Raw genomic sequence first — 13,351 nt, 5'->3', positions numbered from 1 at the left:
ATGAATTAACAGATCTAGATAATGATTATTAATGGCTCCTAAATATCACCATCAGACATTATCTATCACCTGATGGAAGTACAATTAAAGTAAATTTAGAAAAAAAAAGAAAATCCTTAATCTGATCAAACCTATAATAATTTACGAAAGCATAAGGGGCAGAGAAATATATTTGGGTATGCACAATTAGCAAAACCCAGACTATGGTAAACTGTACAGGAAAAACCTGGTTTCTTCATTAAAAGGAAGAAAGGAAGAAAAAAAGGAAGAAAAAAAAAAGAGATAAAAAGGGACCTTATACATTAAAAGACTAAGGTAAAGTGGCTCACGCCTGTAATGCCAGCACTTTGAGAGGCTGAGGAGGCAGGAGGATATTTTGAGACCAAGAGTTAAAGACTAGCCAGGTCTCGACACAGCAAGACCTTGTCTCTATCAAACAATTAAAAAGTTAGTTGGAGGGGAGGGGGTCATGGGCAATATAAGTAACCTTAACACTTGTACCCCCATAATACACTAAAATAAAAAAAAAAAAGAAATAAAAAAAAATAAAGATAGCACTGTAATGAAGGAGATGGATATTGACAAAGATATGTGTGAGAATACAAGAGATAAAGATGAAGTAATTTGGAAGACAAAAAGAGAAAAGATGAGGAGCTATATATATATATAATTTTTTTTTTTTTTTGAGACAGATTCTTGCTTTGTTGCCCAGCCTAGAGTGAGTGCCGTCGTGTCAGCCTGGCTCACAGCAGCCTCAAAATCCTGGGCTCAAGCAATCCTCCTGCCTCAGCCTCCCGAGTAGCTGGGACTACAGGCACGCACCACCATGCCTGGCTAATTTTTTCTATATATATTAGTTGGCCAATTAATTTCTACTTGTAGAGACGAGGTCTCGCTCTTCTTGCTCAGGCTGGTTTCGAACTCTTGACCTCAGGCAGTCCGCCTGCTTCGGCCTCACAGAGTGCTAGGATTGCAGGTGTGACCACCGCGCCCAGCCTAAGATGAGGAGCTTTATGCTTATTGCTATTATTGTATTTCTATAATTTGCTAAAAATGATTTACTATTTTGCAAATCATTACCTTGTAACTGTCAGAATTACTATGAAGAAATCTTAATATAACAAAGGTGGTTGATGAAAATAGAAAATTCAGGTGGATTCCCATAGTTAAAGCATCTGATTATCAGGTTTGCAAGTTAAGAAATTCATTGCATATAATTTTATGATGTTTAAATTCACTGTCACTACTGCTACTCTTTCCACCTTAATGGAAAAATATTGTAAAAGAAAGGGATTAGTGTTGAACCTAATAGTAATAATCATCTTTTTTCTTAAGGCTGACTGAAATATTTTTACCTAATGATATCATAAAGAAAAACAAATGTTAAATTTCAAAATAATGTGCAAAAAAGGATCATATTTTGTAAAAAGTACAAATAAAAGTACAATGCAATTAAAAAAAAAAATTAGTTGGGGCATGGTGACATGCACCTGTTGTCCTAGCTACTCAGGAGGCTGAGGCAAGAAGATCACTTTAGCCCAGGAGTTCAAGGTTACAGTGAGTTATGATTGAGCCACTGTACTCCAGTCTGGGTGACAGAGCAAGACCCTATCTCTAAATAAATAAATAAAATAATAGAGATTTCAACCAACTGCAATGTTTGAACCTCATTTAGATTCTAATTTAACTGGAAAAAATGTTTAAGACGATCAGGGAAATATAAATACCAACTGAATAATTAATCATTTTAAGGTATGATTATGGTATTAGATATGTTTTCAAAATAAGAGTATTTATCTTTTTAGGGATACATATTGAAATACTTACAGATAAACAGATAATGCCTGGGAATTGCTTCAAAATAATGGGAGTGGGTAAAAGGTGGGTTAAGTAGAGGCAAAACAAGAGTTGATAATTTTTGAAGTTGGGTGATAAATACATGGGGGCTCATTAGACTATTCTCTATTTTTGTATATGTTTGAAATTTTCTATAATACTAAGTTTAAAGAGCGGGGGCAGGTTTCTTCATGAATCTTCATAAAGCAAAAAATGAAGCACAGAACCATGTTCCCAGAGATTTGCCAGGAATAAAAGTATCAATGAATATTGGGCTCATGCACTAGGGACACATTTTAGATGCAGGTGCCGATGCTGTATACAGTGGGTGGAATAATTTGCTGCATCTTGAACTCAGGACCATGTGTACAAGCTACTCTCCTCTCTTGAATTATCATGATTAAGTGTCCAACTTATACATAATCAGCATCTGGGTACTTAAGGCCTAGCAGGAACACCTGAAATAGTTCCTCTACCTTACTGGAGGGTTTGTTATTATGCTTTTTAAACATTTTTTATTTTTATGCAGGCCCTTGCAAATCTGGCTTGTCTGTCTCTGAGCTCACCTCCTGTGTGTTCCTCTTCTCTCCACTCCTCTCCCCACACTGCTCCCTCAGTCTCTATTCATTCTTTTTCTGATTCTTACACATTCCAAGGTCTATTCCTGCCTCAAGGAACATGTGCAGTTCCCTCCAGCTAGGTGCTATTTCCCCAGATGTTCACGGCTGCTTGACTGCTTCCTTCTCAGCCAAACTCAGCCTTCACTACCTCCCCCCCACCACTCCCCATTCTATACACCCAGGTATCCTCCCCTACCCACTCCCCCACTCATATCCTCCTTCGTTCATCCAGGTATGTGTTTGTCAGCTTTCCTCTTTCTAAGACCAACTGCCTGAGATCAGGGACCTTATCTCTGTTATTGTGCTTTGTTCTGAGCCACTCCATGAGCATGCAGGTAGTCACAGGCCACTAAACAGCACCGTCTGCTGGTGCTTTTGCAACTGCACGCACAAATGGGTGCTGAGTACATGTCTATGAGGACTAGTGCACAACCCTCTCCCCTGCCTCAAGAAGACGTTCTCTAATTCCTCCACCCTAAAAGAGACTTAGTCATTCAAGTCCTGAAACAGATATACACGGCTGTGAACTTCATTTCCTATGGGCCGTATATAATGTGTCTTTTTGGCCTTTCCCTACTTTGGGATTTTCTTTTTTTTTTTTTTGAGACAAAGTCTTGCTCTGTTGCCAGGGCTAGAGTGCCATGGTGTCAGCCTGGCTCACAGCAACCTCAAACTCCTGGGCTCAAGTGATCCTCCTGTGTAAGCCTCCCAAGTAGCTGGGACAAGGTGCATGCCACCAAACGTGGCTAATGTTTTTCAGTTTTTAGTTGACCAGCTAATTTTTTCTATTTTTAGTAGAGATGGGGTCTCGATTTTGCTCAGGCTGGTCTCGAACTCCTGAACTCAAGTGATCTTTCCACCTAAGTCTCAGAGTGCTAGGATTATAGATGTGAGCCACCACGCCTGGCCCACCCTAGGTGTTAGGAAGTGGAAACTCATTGTAGTATTCGTTTGCATTTTGTAACAGCTAATGATGCTGTAAAAACTTTCACGTGTTTATTGACCATTTGTATACAGTCATATGTTACATAATGATGGGAATGTATTCTGAAAAATTTGTCATTTGGGTATATTTACACAAACCTTGATGGTATAGCCTACTACATACCTAGGCTACATAGTATATAGCCTATTGCTCCTAGACTACAACCCTGTACAAAATATTACTGTACTGAATATTGTAGGCAATTGTAACACAATGTATTTGTATATCTAAACATATCTAAATATAGGAAATGTACAGTAAATAAAAATATGGTATAAAAGATAAAAATGGTACATCTGTATAGGGTACTTATCATGAATGGAGCTTATAGGACTGGAAGTTGACCTGGGTGAGTCAGTGAATAAGTAGTGAGTAAATGTGAAGGCTTAGGACATTACTGTACACTACTGTAGACTTTATAAACATTTATGTTTAGGCTACCCTAAATTTATTTAAAAAAAGATATTTCAAGGCCGGGCGCGGTGGCTCACGCCTGTAATCCTAGCACTCTGGGAGGCCGAGGCGGGCGGATTGCTCGAGGTTGGGAGTTCGAAACCATCCTGAGCGAGACCCCGTCTCTACTAAAAATAGAAAGAAATTAATTGACCAACTAAAAATATATATACAAAAAATTAGCCGGGCATGGTGGTACATGCCTGTAGTCCCAGCTACTTGGGAGGCTGAGGCAGGAGGATCGCTTGAGCCCAGGAGTTTGAGGTTGCTGTGAGCTAGGCTGACGCCACGGCACTCACTCTAGCCTGGGCAACAAAAGTGAGACTCTGTCTCAAAAAAAAAAAAAAAAAGATATTTCTTCAATAATAATTAAACTTAGCTTACTATAACTTACTGTAACTCTTTTTTCCCCTTGAGACAGAGTCTCACTCTGTTGCCCTGAGTAGAATGCTATGGCATCAGCCTAGCTCACATCAACCTCAAATTCCTGGGCTCAACCAATTCTCCTGTCTCAGCCTCCTGAGTAGCTGGGACTACAGATGCACACCATGATGCCGGTGAATTTTTCTATTTTTAGTAGAGCTGGGGTCTTGCTCTTGCTCAGACTGGTCTCTAACTCCTGAGCTCAAGCAATCCTCACACCTCAGCCTTCCGGAGTGCTAGGATTACAGGCGTGAGCCACCTTGCCCAGCCCATAAACTTTTCACTTTTAACTTTTTGACTCCTTTGTAATAACACTTAGCTTAAAACACATTGTGCAGCTATACAAAAATAGTTTTCTTTATATCCTTATTACATAAGCTTTTTTCCACATAAAATTTTTTTTTCTTTTTTTTTTTTACTTTTTAAATCTTCTTGTTAAAAACTAAGACACAGGACAGCTGTGGTGGCTGACGCCTGTAGTCCTAGCACTCTGGGAGTCCGAGGCAGGAGCATAGCTCGAGGTCAGAAGTTTGAGACCAGCCTGAGCAAGAGTGAGACCACATCTCTACTAAAAATAGAAAGAACTTAGCTGGACAACTAAAAATATATAGAAAAAATTAGCCAGGCATGGTGGCTCATGCCTGTGGTCCCAGCTATTCGGGAGGCTGTGGCAGAAGGATTGTTTAAGCCCAGGAGTTTGAGGATGCTGTGAGCTAAGCTAGGCTGACACCATGGCACAAGATTCTATCTCAAAAAAAACAAAAAAAAAACCAAAAAAAAAAAAACCACTAAGACACAAACACACACATTAGCCTAGGCCTACAAAGGATTAGGATCATCAATATCACTGCTCTAGCTCTACATTTTGTGCCACTGGGGAAGGTCTTCAGGGGTAATGATACCCATAGAGCCACCATCTCCTATGACAACAATGCCTTCTTGAATAATATATGAAGGATCTGAGGTTGTTTTATCATTAACTTTTTTTATACATTGGAGAACACACTAAGGTAACAATAAAAAGTATAGTATAGTAAATACATAAACCAGTAACATAGTTGTTTATTTTCATTATCAAATATTAGGCACTGTGGATAGTTTTGTGTATTAACATTATCCTTTAATATGACTGGCAGCAGTTTTGTTTACACCATCATCACCATAAACATGTGAGCTTTGTGCTACAACATTACAATGTCACTAGGCAATTTACAGCTCCACTATAATCCTATGGGACCACCTTTGTATATGTGGTGCAGTTGATTGAAATAGTAATGCAGCACATGGCTATCTTTCTTTGGAGAAATGTCTATTCAGATCCTTTGGCCATGTTTAAATTGGGTTGTATTTTTATTTTTGAGTTGCAAGAGTTCTTTGTATATTTTGGATACAAGCCTCTCATCAGATGTATGATTTGCAAATGTTTTCTGCCATTTTATGGGTTGTCTTTTCACTTTCCTTATGGTGTCATTTACAATACAAAAGTTTTTAATTTTGATAAAATTCATTTTTTAATTTTGTCACTTGTCTTTTGGTGTTGTATGGAATTAATTTTTTTTTAAGATTCAGTCTCACTTTGTTGCCCGAGCTAGTGCCGTGGAGTCAGCCTACCTCACAGCAATCTCAAACTTCTGGGCCCAAGAGATCTTCCTGCCTCAGCCTCCTGAGTAGCTGGGACTACAGGCATGTGCCACCATGCCTGGCTAATTTTTTTTTCTATATATTTTTAGTTGGCCAATTAATTTCTTTCTATTTTTAGTACAGACAGGGTCTTGCTCTTTCTCAGGCTGCTCTCAAACTTCTGACCTTGAGCAATACTCCCACCTCGGCCTCCCAGAATGCTAGGATTACAGGCGTGAGCCACCACACCCAGTCCAGAATTAATTTTTGTGTATAGTGTGAAGTAAGGGTTAAGATTCATTTTTTCCTATGGATATCCAAGTGTTTCAACACCATTTATAGAAAAAAAATCACTGTTCTGCAGGGGCACCTTTGTCATATATCAAACATCCACATTAGTGTTGGTCCCTTCTTTAAAAAAGTCAACTATAACTCATCTTGTCCTATTAATAATTTTAATGGAAATTTAAAAATAAACTTTTCAATGGTAATCAATTAGTTTTCCAGCTCTTGGTTTAATTTTGATAATTTATATTTTATTAAATTATCTAGGTCTTACAATTTATTGTCAGAGTTGATGAATTTTTAAAAAATTCTTTTAATCTCTCTTAATCTGTGAACTCATGTTCTTTCTCAATCTTAATCTTCTATATTTTAGCTTTCTCTTTTTTCTTAGACTCAGGTATTTTCTTATTTTATCATCTTTTCAAAGTATAGTTTTTGGATTTATCCTTTCTATACTAATTTTTGTTTTCTATTTCATTAGCTTCACCTTCAACTATGTTGATTGTCCTATTACCTTTTTTGTGGATATTATTTTATTTTTCATTGTCCAACTTAAAGTTTAAAAATTTCTTTCTTTTTTTTTTTAGACTCTTCTAAAATGACAAAGATATCTACTGCTGTTAATTTCCTGCTAAGGGCCAGGCCTGGTGGCTCACGCCTGTAATCCTAGCACTCTGGGAGGCCGAGGTGGGCGGATTGCTCCAGGTCAGGAGTTCAAAACCAGCCTGAGAAGAGTGAGACCCCATCTCTACTATAAATAGAAAGAAATTAATTGGCCAACTAATATATATACAGAAAAAAATTAGCCGGGCATGGTGGCGCATGCCTGTAGTCCCAGCTACTCAGGAGGCTAAGGCAGAAGGATTGCTTGAGCCCAGGAGTTTGAGGTTGCTGTGAACTAGGCTGACGCCATGGCACTCACTCTAGCCTGGACAACAAAGCGAAACTCTGTTTCAAAAAAAAAAAATTTCCTGCTAAGTATAACTTTTGCTGTATGTCCCATTGATTTGGCATTAAATATTCCCCTTTACTTTGCTTTAAAAATAGTTATGATTTTTTTATTTTTTTAGACAGAGTCTCACTGTGTTACCCGGGCTAGAGTGCTGTGGCCTCTAGCTCACAACCTAGCTCACAGCAATCTCAAACTCCTGGGCTCAAGCAATCCTTCTGCCTCAACCTCCCGAGTAGCTGGGACTACAGGCATGAGCCACCATGTCCGGCTAATTTTTGTATACATATCTTTTTAATTGGTCAATTAATTTCTTTCTATTTTTAGTAGAGACGGGGCCTCTCGGTCTCCTTCTTGCTCAGGCTGGTTTCAAACTCCTGACCTTAAGCCATCCACCCGCCTCGGCCTCCCAGAGTGCTAGGATTGTAGGTGAGAGCCACTGCACCTGGCCTTGATTTTTTTTTTTTTTGATCCAAAAGTTATCTAGAAGTGTTTCTTAATTTCCAAGACATTCAGAATGTTTTGGTCCTTTTTTTAGTTCTAATTTTATTGGATTAAGATCAGATGATGTGGTCTATAAAATCTCCATTATTTAAAAATTAATACATTTATTTATTAATTTTTTTTGTGGCCCAAAGTATAACTAATTTTTGTAAGTGACAGACTTAAAAGAAGAAAATATTCCTATGTAAGCTATGTAAGTTTCTCTATGGATCTTTTAAATTGAGTGGTGCTTATATTATTCAAATATTCTATGCTTTTATAAATTTTTTATTTTGAAAAATGTTGATCAAAAACTTCTATTACAATTAGATGTTTATAACGGAAGAAAAAGCATACATTACTTTTATAATCAAGAAACAATATCAAAAACAAAATAGATGGCAAGGAATTAGGAAAAAATTAAAATTTTGCCTTATCAAAATACATGATTAAAAAAAAAATCCATGTTTAACTTTTTTTTTTTTTTTCGAGACAGTGTCTCACTCTGTTGCCTAAGCTACAGTGCCATGGAGTCAGCCTAGCTCACAGCAACATCAAACTCCTGGGCCAAGCAATCCTCCTGAGTAGTTGGGACTACGGGAATGAGCCACCATGCTCGGCTAATTTTTTCCATATATTTTTAGTTGTCCAGCTAATTTCTTTCTATTATTTTAGTAGAGACAGGGTCTTGCTCTTGCTCAGGCTGGTCTTGGGCTCCTATGCTCAACGGATGCACCCACCTCAGCCTCCCAAATTTGCTAGGATTACAGGCATGGCTCACATTTTTTTTTTTTTTTTAGAGACAGTGTCTCACTCTGTCATACAATGGCATGGTCATAGCTCATTACAGCCTCAAACTTCTGGGCTCAAGCAATCCTCCCACCTTAACCTCCAGAGTCACTGAGCTTACAGGTGTGAGCCACCATGCAGGCCTCCCATATTTAACATTTAGTCTTTTGTTTATGCTAACCACATATGTATTTTGTATAGGAAAATTTGTTTCCTTTGATTCTTGTTTTGCTTTTTAATAAATGCTTGCTTTGATGCAGATTAATAAAAAGTACAATATATTTTAACTGTGATAACTATACTCCCAAAAAATTGCACTTACGTTCGCTGGGAGATTGCTCTGTCGGGGTTTCTGTATCAAGATGTGAACTTGAAGAAGTATAAAGAACTCCCTTATTGTTATTCTCCCATCTTTGAGTTTCTGAGAAAAGAGAAAAAATTTGCATGACCATTCAAGGTAGGCTCACTTTGACTTTGACACCTCATTTGTTTCTATACTTCTTTTTTTTTTTTTTTGAGACAGAGTTTCACTTTGTTGCCCAGGCTAGAGTGAGTGCCATGGCGTCAGCCTAGCTCACAGCAACCTCAAACTCCTGGGCTCAAGCAATCCTACTGCCTCAGCCTCCCAAGTAGCTGGGACTACAGGCATGTGCCACCATGCCCGGCTAATTTTTTCTATATATATTAGTTGACCAATTAGTTTCTTTTTATTTATAGTAGAGACCAGGTCGCATTCTTGCTCAGGCTGGTTTTGAACTCCTGACCTTGAGCAATCCTCCCACCTAACTAGGCCTCCTAGTGTGCTAGGATTATAGGCATGAGCCACCATGCTGGCCTTGAGCCACCATGCCAGCCTTGACACCTCATTTGTTTCCAAATAGCATAAATACTTTGTATACAATCACGGAAATATTACTCAGATATTTGCAGGCTATACATGAACAGATTTTATCTAAGATTACTTCTTAAGGTTATTCAATAACAATAGAGTTTTAAAAAAACCCAAAACATAATCTTTTTTTTCTCTCTTTTTCTAAAACAGTCTTTAATCATGATTTCTACTCCATACAATTAATTGCTGTCGAGTCCTCAACAAAGAAAACTAGTCTTCTGCATATTTGAAATATTTCATAATTTAAAACAAATTTTTTAAAAAACAAGAAAATTAGCTGCATTAGAAAAGAGCAATACTTTTAACATACCTCCCTCAAGCTCTCTTCACAAGTAGTGTCTGTGAGAAACTGTGATTCCATTTGACTATTGCGGCATGCTAGAAATAAAGCAAAGTCTGGTGGTGAACAAATCAAAACTAAATTGTAAACTTAATTTTAGTTATCTTTCAGGTTTTTGTGTGCTTCATTATCCTGAAGCCACCAACTGGGATCTTTCAAGTAAGACAGTCATGCAGCATGGCAAAGTATATTACAGTTTTAAGGCTCCATTCAATGTTTCTCCAATAATTATAAGCCCCTGGAGGAAATCCCTCTACTCTGTAGCATATCACTTTGCAATTCGCTAAAATAAACTAAATATTATTTTACTTATCAACTTTTCATAACTCCAAAAGGGCATATACAACACTCAAATATTTACTGAACAATAAAATACATTTATTATTAGTCAAGTATGCAGATGGCTACTATTATTTAACTTTCATGAAGATCTTACTGCTGAAGTCCAGAGAGGTCCCATCAGCCTTGATTGAATCCAGAGAGCTGCTGCAACTAGATGGGGTCCTGCTTGGGCTTTTTATCAATACGCTGTTAGCACTTTTATCTATATCCCCTTCAGTATGGTGATCAAAAATCTGAAATTGTCAATTAAGGAATACCATCAGAATAAAGTTATGACACTGTATACTTATAATGATTAAGTGTTGAACATTAATAGAAATACTACCTTTTTTTTTTGAGACAGGGTCTCAGTCTGTTGCCTGGGCTACAGTACAGTGGCTCATCATAGCTTGCTACAACCTCAAACTTCTGGACTCAAGCAATCCTCCTGCCTCAGTCTCACAAGTAGCTGGGACTACAGGCCCGCACCCCCACACCTGGCTAATTTTTCTATTTTTTGTAGAGATGAGGTCTCATTATGTTGCTCAGGCTGGTCTTGAACTCCTGATCTCAAGTGATCTTCCCACCCCAAAATGCTAGGGTTATAGGCATGAGCCACTGTCCCTGGCCAAAAATACTACTTCTAATGTAAAATTTACCCACAATTCATATGAAATACCTTAGTAAAGATTAGGATAAATAACAGGCAACTTAGGCCTTTAATTAGAATTAAAAGTTTATTAAAAATATATAAAAATAACTTTATGCATTATACTGTGTAAGGAAATTATTTCTCAGATGTATCTAAGTTATAGCCACATCCTATAAGCTACCAAATGTTGACCTATCCAATTATTCAACTACTAGGCACCAACAGCAAGGGTACCACGCTACAGAAAACCAGACAAGAAACTTTTTTCTGCGCATTTCTACTTTCCTCCCCAGAATCCTTTGCCTGAAGTCAAATAAAACATATGGTCCTGTTTTTACCATTTTAACCCACTGATTTTACAGCTTTAAATGCCATCTTCGTCTACCTTTATATACTTTCATATATATACATACACACACACATATATAGGCAAAAAATATATACATATTTGTCTTATTTTATCATTTTATATATGTGTGTGTATATATATATATTTTTGCCTCCCAAAGTGCTAGGATTATAGGTATAATTCACACACAATATAATCAGCCATTTAAGTATACAATTATTTTTTTTGAGACAAAGTCTCACTCTGCCACCCTCACTAGAGTGCAGTGGCGTCATCATAGATCACTGTAACCTCAAACTCCTGGGATCAAGGGATCAATCCTCCTGCCTCAGCCTCCTGGGTAGCTGAGACTATAGGCATATGCCACCATACCTGGCTAATTCTTCTTTTTTTTGGTCTTTTACTTTTTTTTTTTGAGTCAGAGTCTCACTCTGTTGCCTGGGCTAGAGTGCCGTGGCATCAGCTTAGCTCACAGCAACCTTCAACTCCTGGGCTCAAGCAATCCTCCTGCCTCAGCCTCCCAGGTAGCTGGGACTACAGGCACGCGCCACCGTGCCCAGCTAATTTTTTTTTCTAGTTTTAGTTGTTTGGCTAATTTCTTTCTATTTTTAGTACAGACGGGGTGTGGCTCTTGCTCAGGCTGATCTCAAACTCCTGAGCTCAAGCAATCCTCCCGCCTCAGCTTCCCAGAGTTCGAGCATTACAGGCGTGAGCCACCATGTCCTGGCCTCTTTTACTTTTTTATTTTTACTGGTCAAGTGAAGCACTGGGAGTAGAGAAGGAACAAATGAATCTGTAACTGACTGTGATCAATTAGTTTTAAACACCACTGCACTTGGACCAACCATCCAGCAAATTTTTCTGTTTTTCATAGAGACAGTGTCTCAGCCAGGCGCTGTGGCTCACGCCTGTAATCCTAGCACTCTGGGAGGCTGAGGCAGGAGGATTGCTTGAGCTCAGGAGTTCGAGACCAGCCTGAGTAAGAGCCACACTCCATCTCTACTAAAAATAGAAAGAAATTAGCCAAACAACTAAAACTAGAAAAAAAAATTAGCCAGGCACGATGGCACGTGCCTGCAATCCCAGCTACTTGGGAGGCTGAGGCAGGATTCTTTGAGCCCAGGAGTTTGAGGTTGCTGTGAGCTAGGCTGACACCACAGCACTCACTCTAGCCTGGGCAACAAAGTGACACTCTGTCTCAAACAATCCTCCCACCTTGGTATCCCATAGGATTACAGGCATGAGCCACCACACCTGGCCTATATATGTTTTCTCTGAGGACAGTTTATTCAACGTGCTAGAATGTAAACTCCGTAAGAATAGATTTTTGTCTGTGCATTCCCATTTGATGCAGCCCCAAGACCTAAAACAGTGCCTAAGACACAGCACTCAATAAATTTCTAGTGCACAAATAGAACACTAATTTTCATAAAATCTACTCAGATTTAAATTTATATTACTATTACAACCTTCTCAAAACTTTATGACTGGCAGGGTGTGGTGGCTTACGCCTGTAATCCTAGCACTCTGGGAGGAGGGCGGATTGCTCGAGGTCAAGAGTTCAAAACCACCCCGAGCGAGACCCCGTCTTTACTAAAAAAATCGAAAGAAACTAATTGACCAACTAAAAATATACATACAAAAAATTAGCTGGGCATGGTGGCGCATGCCTGTAGTCTTGGCTACTCGGGAGGCTGAAGCAGGAGGATCACTTGAGCCTAGAAGATTGAGGTTGCTGTGAGCTAGGCTGACGCCACGGCACTCACCCTAGCCTAGGCAACAAAGTGAGACTGTCTAAAAAAAAAAAAAATCTTTATGACTAACCATTTCCTCATGACATCTGATAAGAACTGATGAAATCATTTTCTATGCTTATTAGTATTTCTTAACATAGTTTAAGCTTTATTTTCTATGAACACCTAATACTTTCTAATCATTTCCCCACCTATAAAACTTAGTTTGAGTGACAAGTTTTGTTCTCCCCAAGTTATCCAAATAGGTATTTCTCAACTAAAAAAAAAATCTGTCTTCTTTCAGTAAAAACAAAATCTCACTTACTTCACTTTGAGACACTGGGCTTGACCTAGGTATCCTCCTAGCCACTAAAGAAATGGACTCCCAGCTTCTACATTTCCTTGTAGTCAAGAAAATTCAGTCATGCCTTTTTTATGCAGTTTGCATAATAGAAAGGCTTTCTAAACTACCCAAATATTTATAACACTGAAAGTGCCTTTTCAAATTACATATATCTCCCTTAGAGATTCTCACATACAAAGCAACATAGACAAATCACTATAGGTGACAGAATAGTTAGAATTATACAGTTTCAACATAGGTTAATTTTCATACTACTT

General features: G+C 38.3%; 2 protein-coding genes across 4 annotated transcripts in view; one reads left to right on the top strand and one right to left on the bottom strand.

Annotated features, from left to right (window-relative positions):
- CCDC32 (coiled-coil domain containing 32) overlaps positions 1-13,351 on the top strand; it is a 375,634-nt gene that overhangs the window by 297,242 nt on the left and 65,041 nt on the right. The gene's annotated exons all lie outside the window — the stretch shown is intronic.
- Positions 1-13,351, bottom strand: part of KNL1 (kinetochore scaffold 1) — a 70,042-nt gene that overhangs the window by 24,093 nt on the left and 32,598 nt on the right. For all 3 annotated transcript variants that reach the window (XM_020285948.2, XM_020285949.2, XM_076004247.1), the window contains 3 exons: positions 10,112-10,250; positions 9,646-9,713; positions 8,766-8,864 (listed from right to left, as the gene is read on the bottom strand). In XM_020285948.2, coding sequence (XP_020141537.2) covers positions 8,766-8,864; positions 9,646-9,713; positions 10,112-10,250 — 306 coding nt within the window. The remainder of the gene's footprint in view (positions 1-8,765; positions 8,865-9,645; positions 9,714-10,111; positions 10,251-13,351) is intronic.

The sequence above is a fragment of the Microcebus murinus genome, chromosome 6 (assembly GCF_040939455.1).
Source record: "Microcebus murinus isolate Inina chromosome 6, M.murinus_Inina_mat1.0, whole genome shotgun sequence".
In the NCBI taxonomy this organism is placed as follows: Eukaryota; Metazoa; Chordata; class Mammalia; order Primates; family Cheirogaleidae; genus Microcebus; species Microcebus murinus.
The sequence above is the reverse complement of the archived record's forward strand: the minus strand, read 5'-3'. Positions and strand labels throughout refer to the sequence as shown.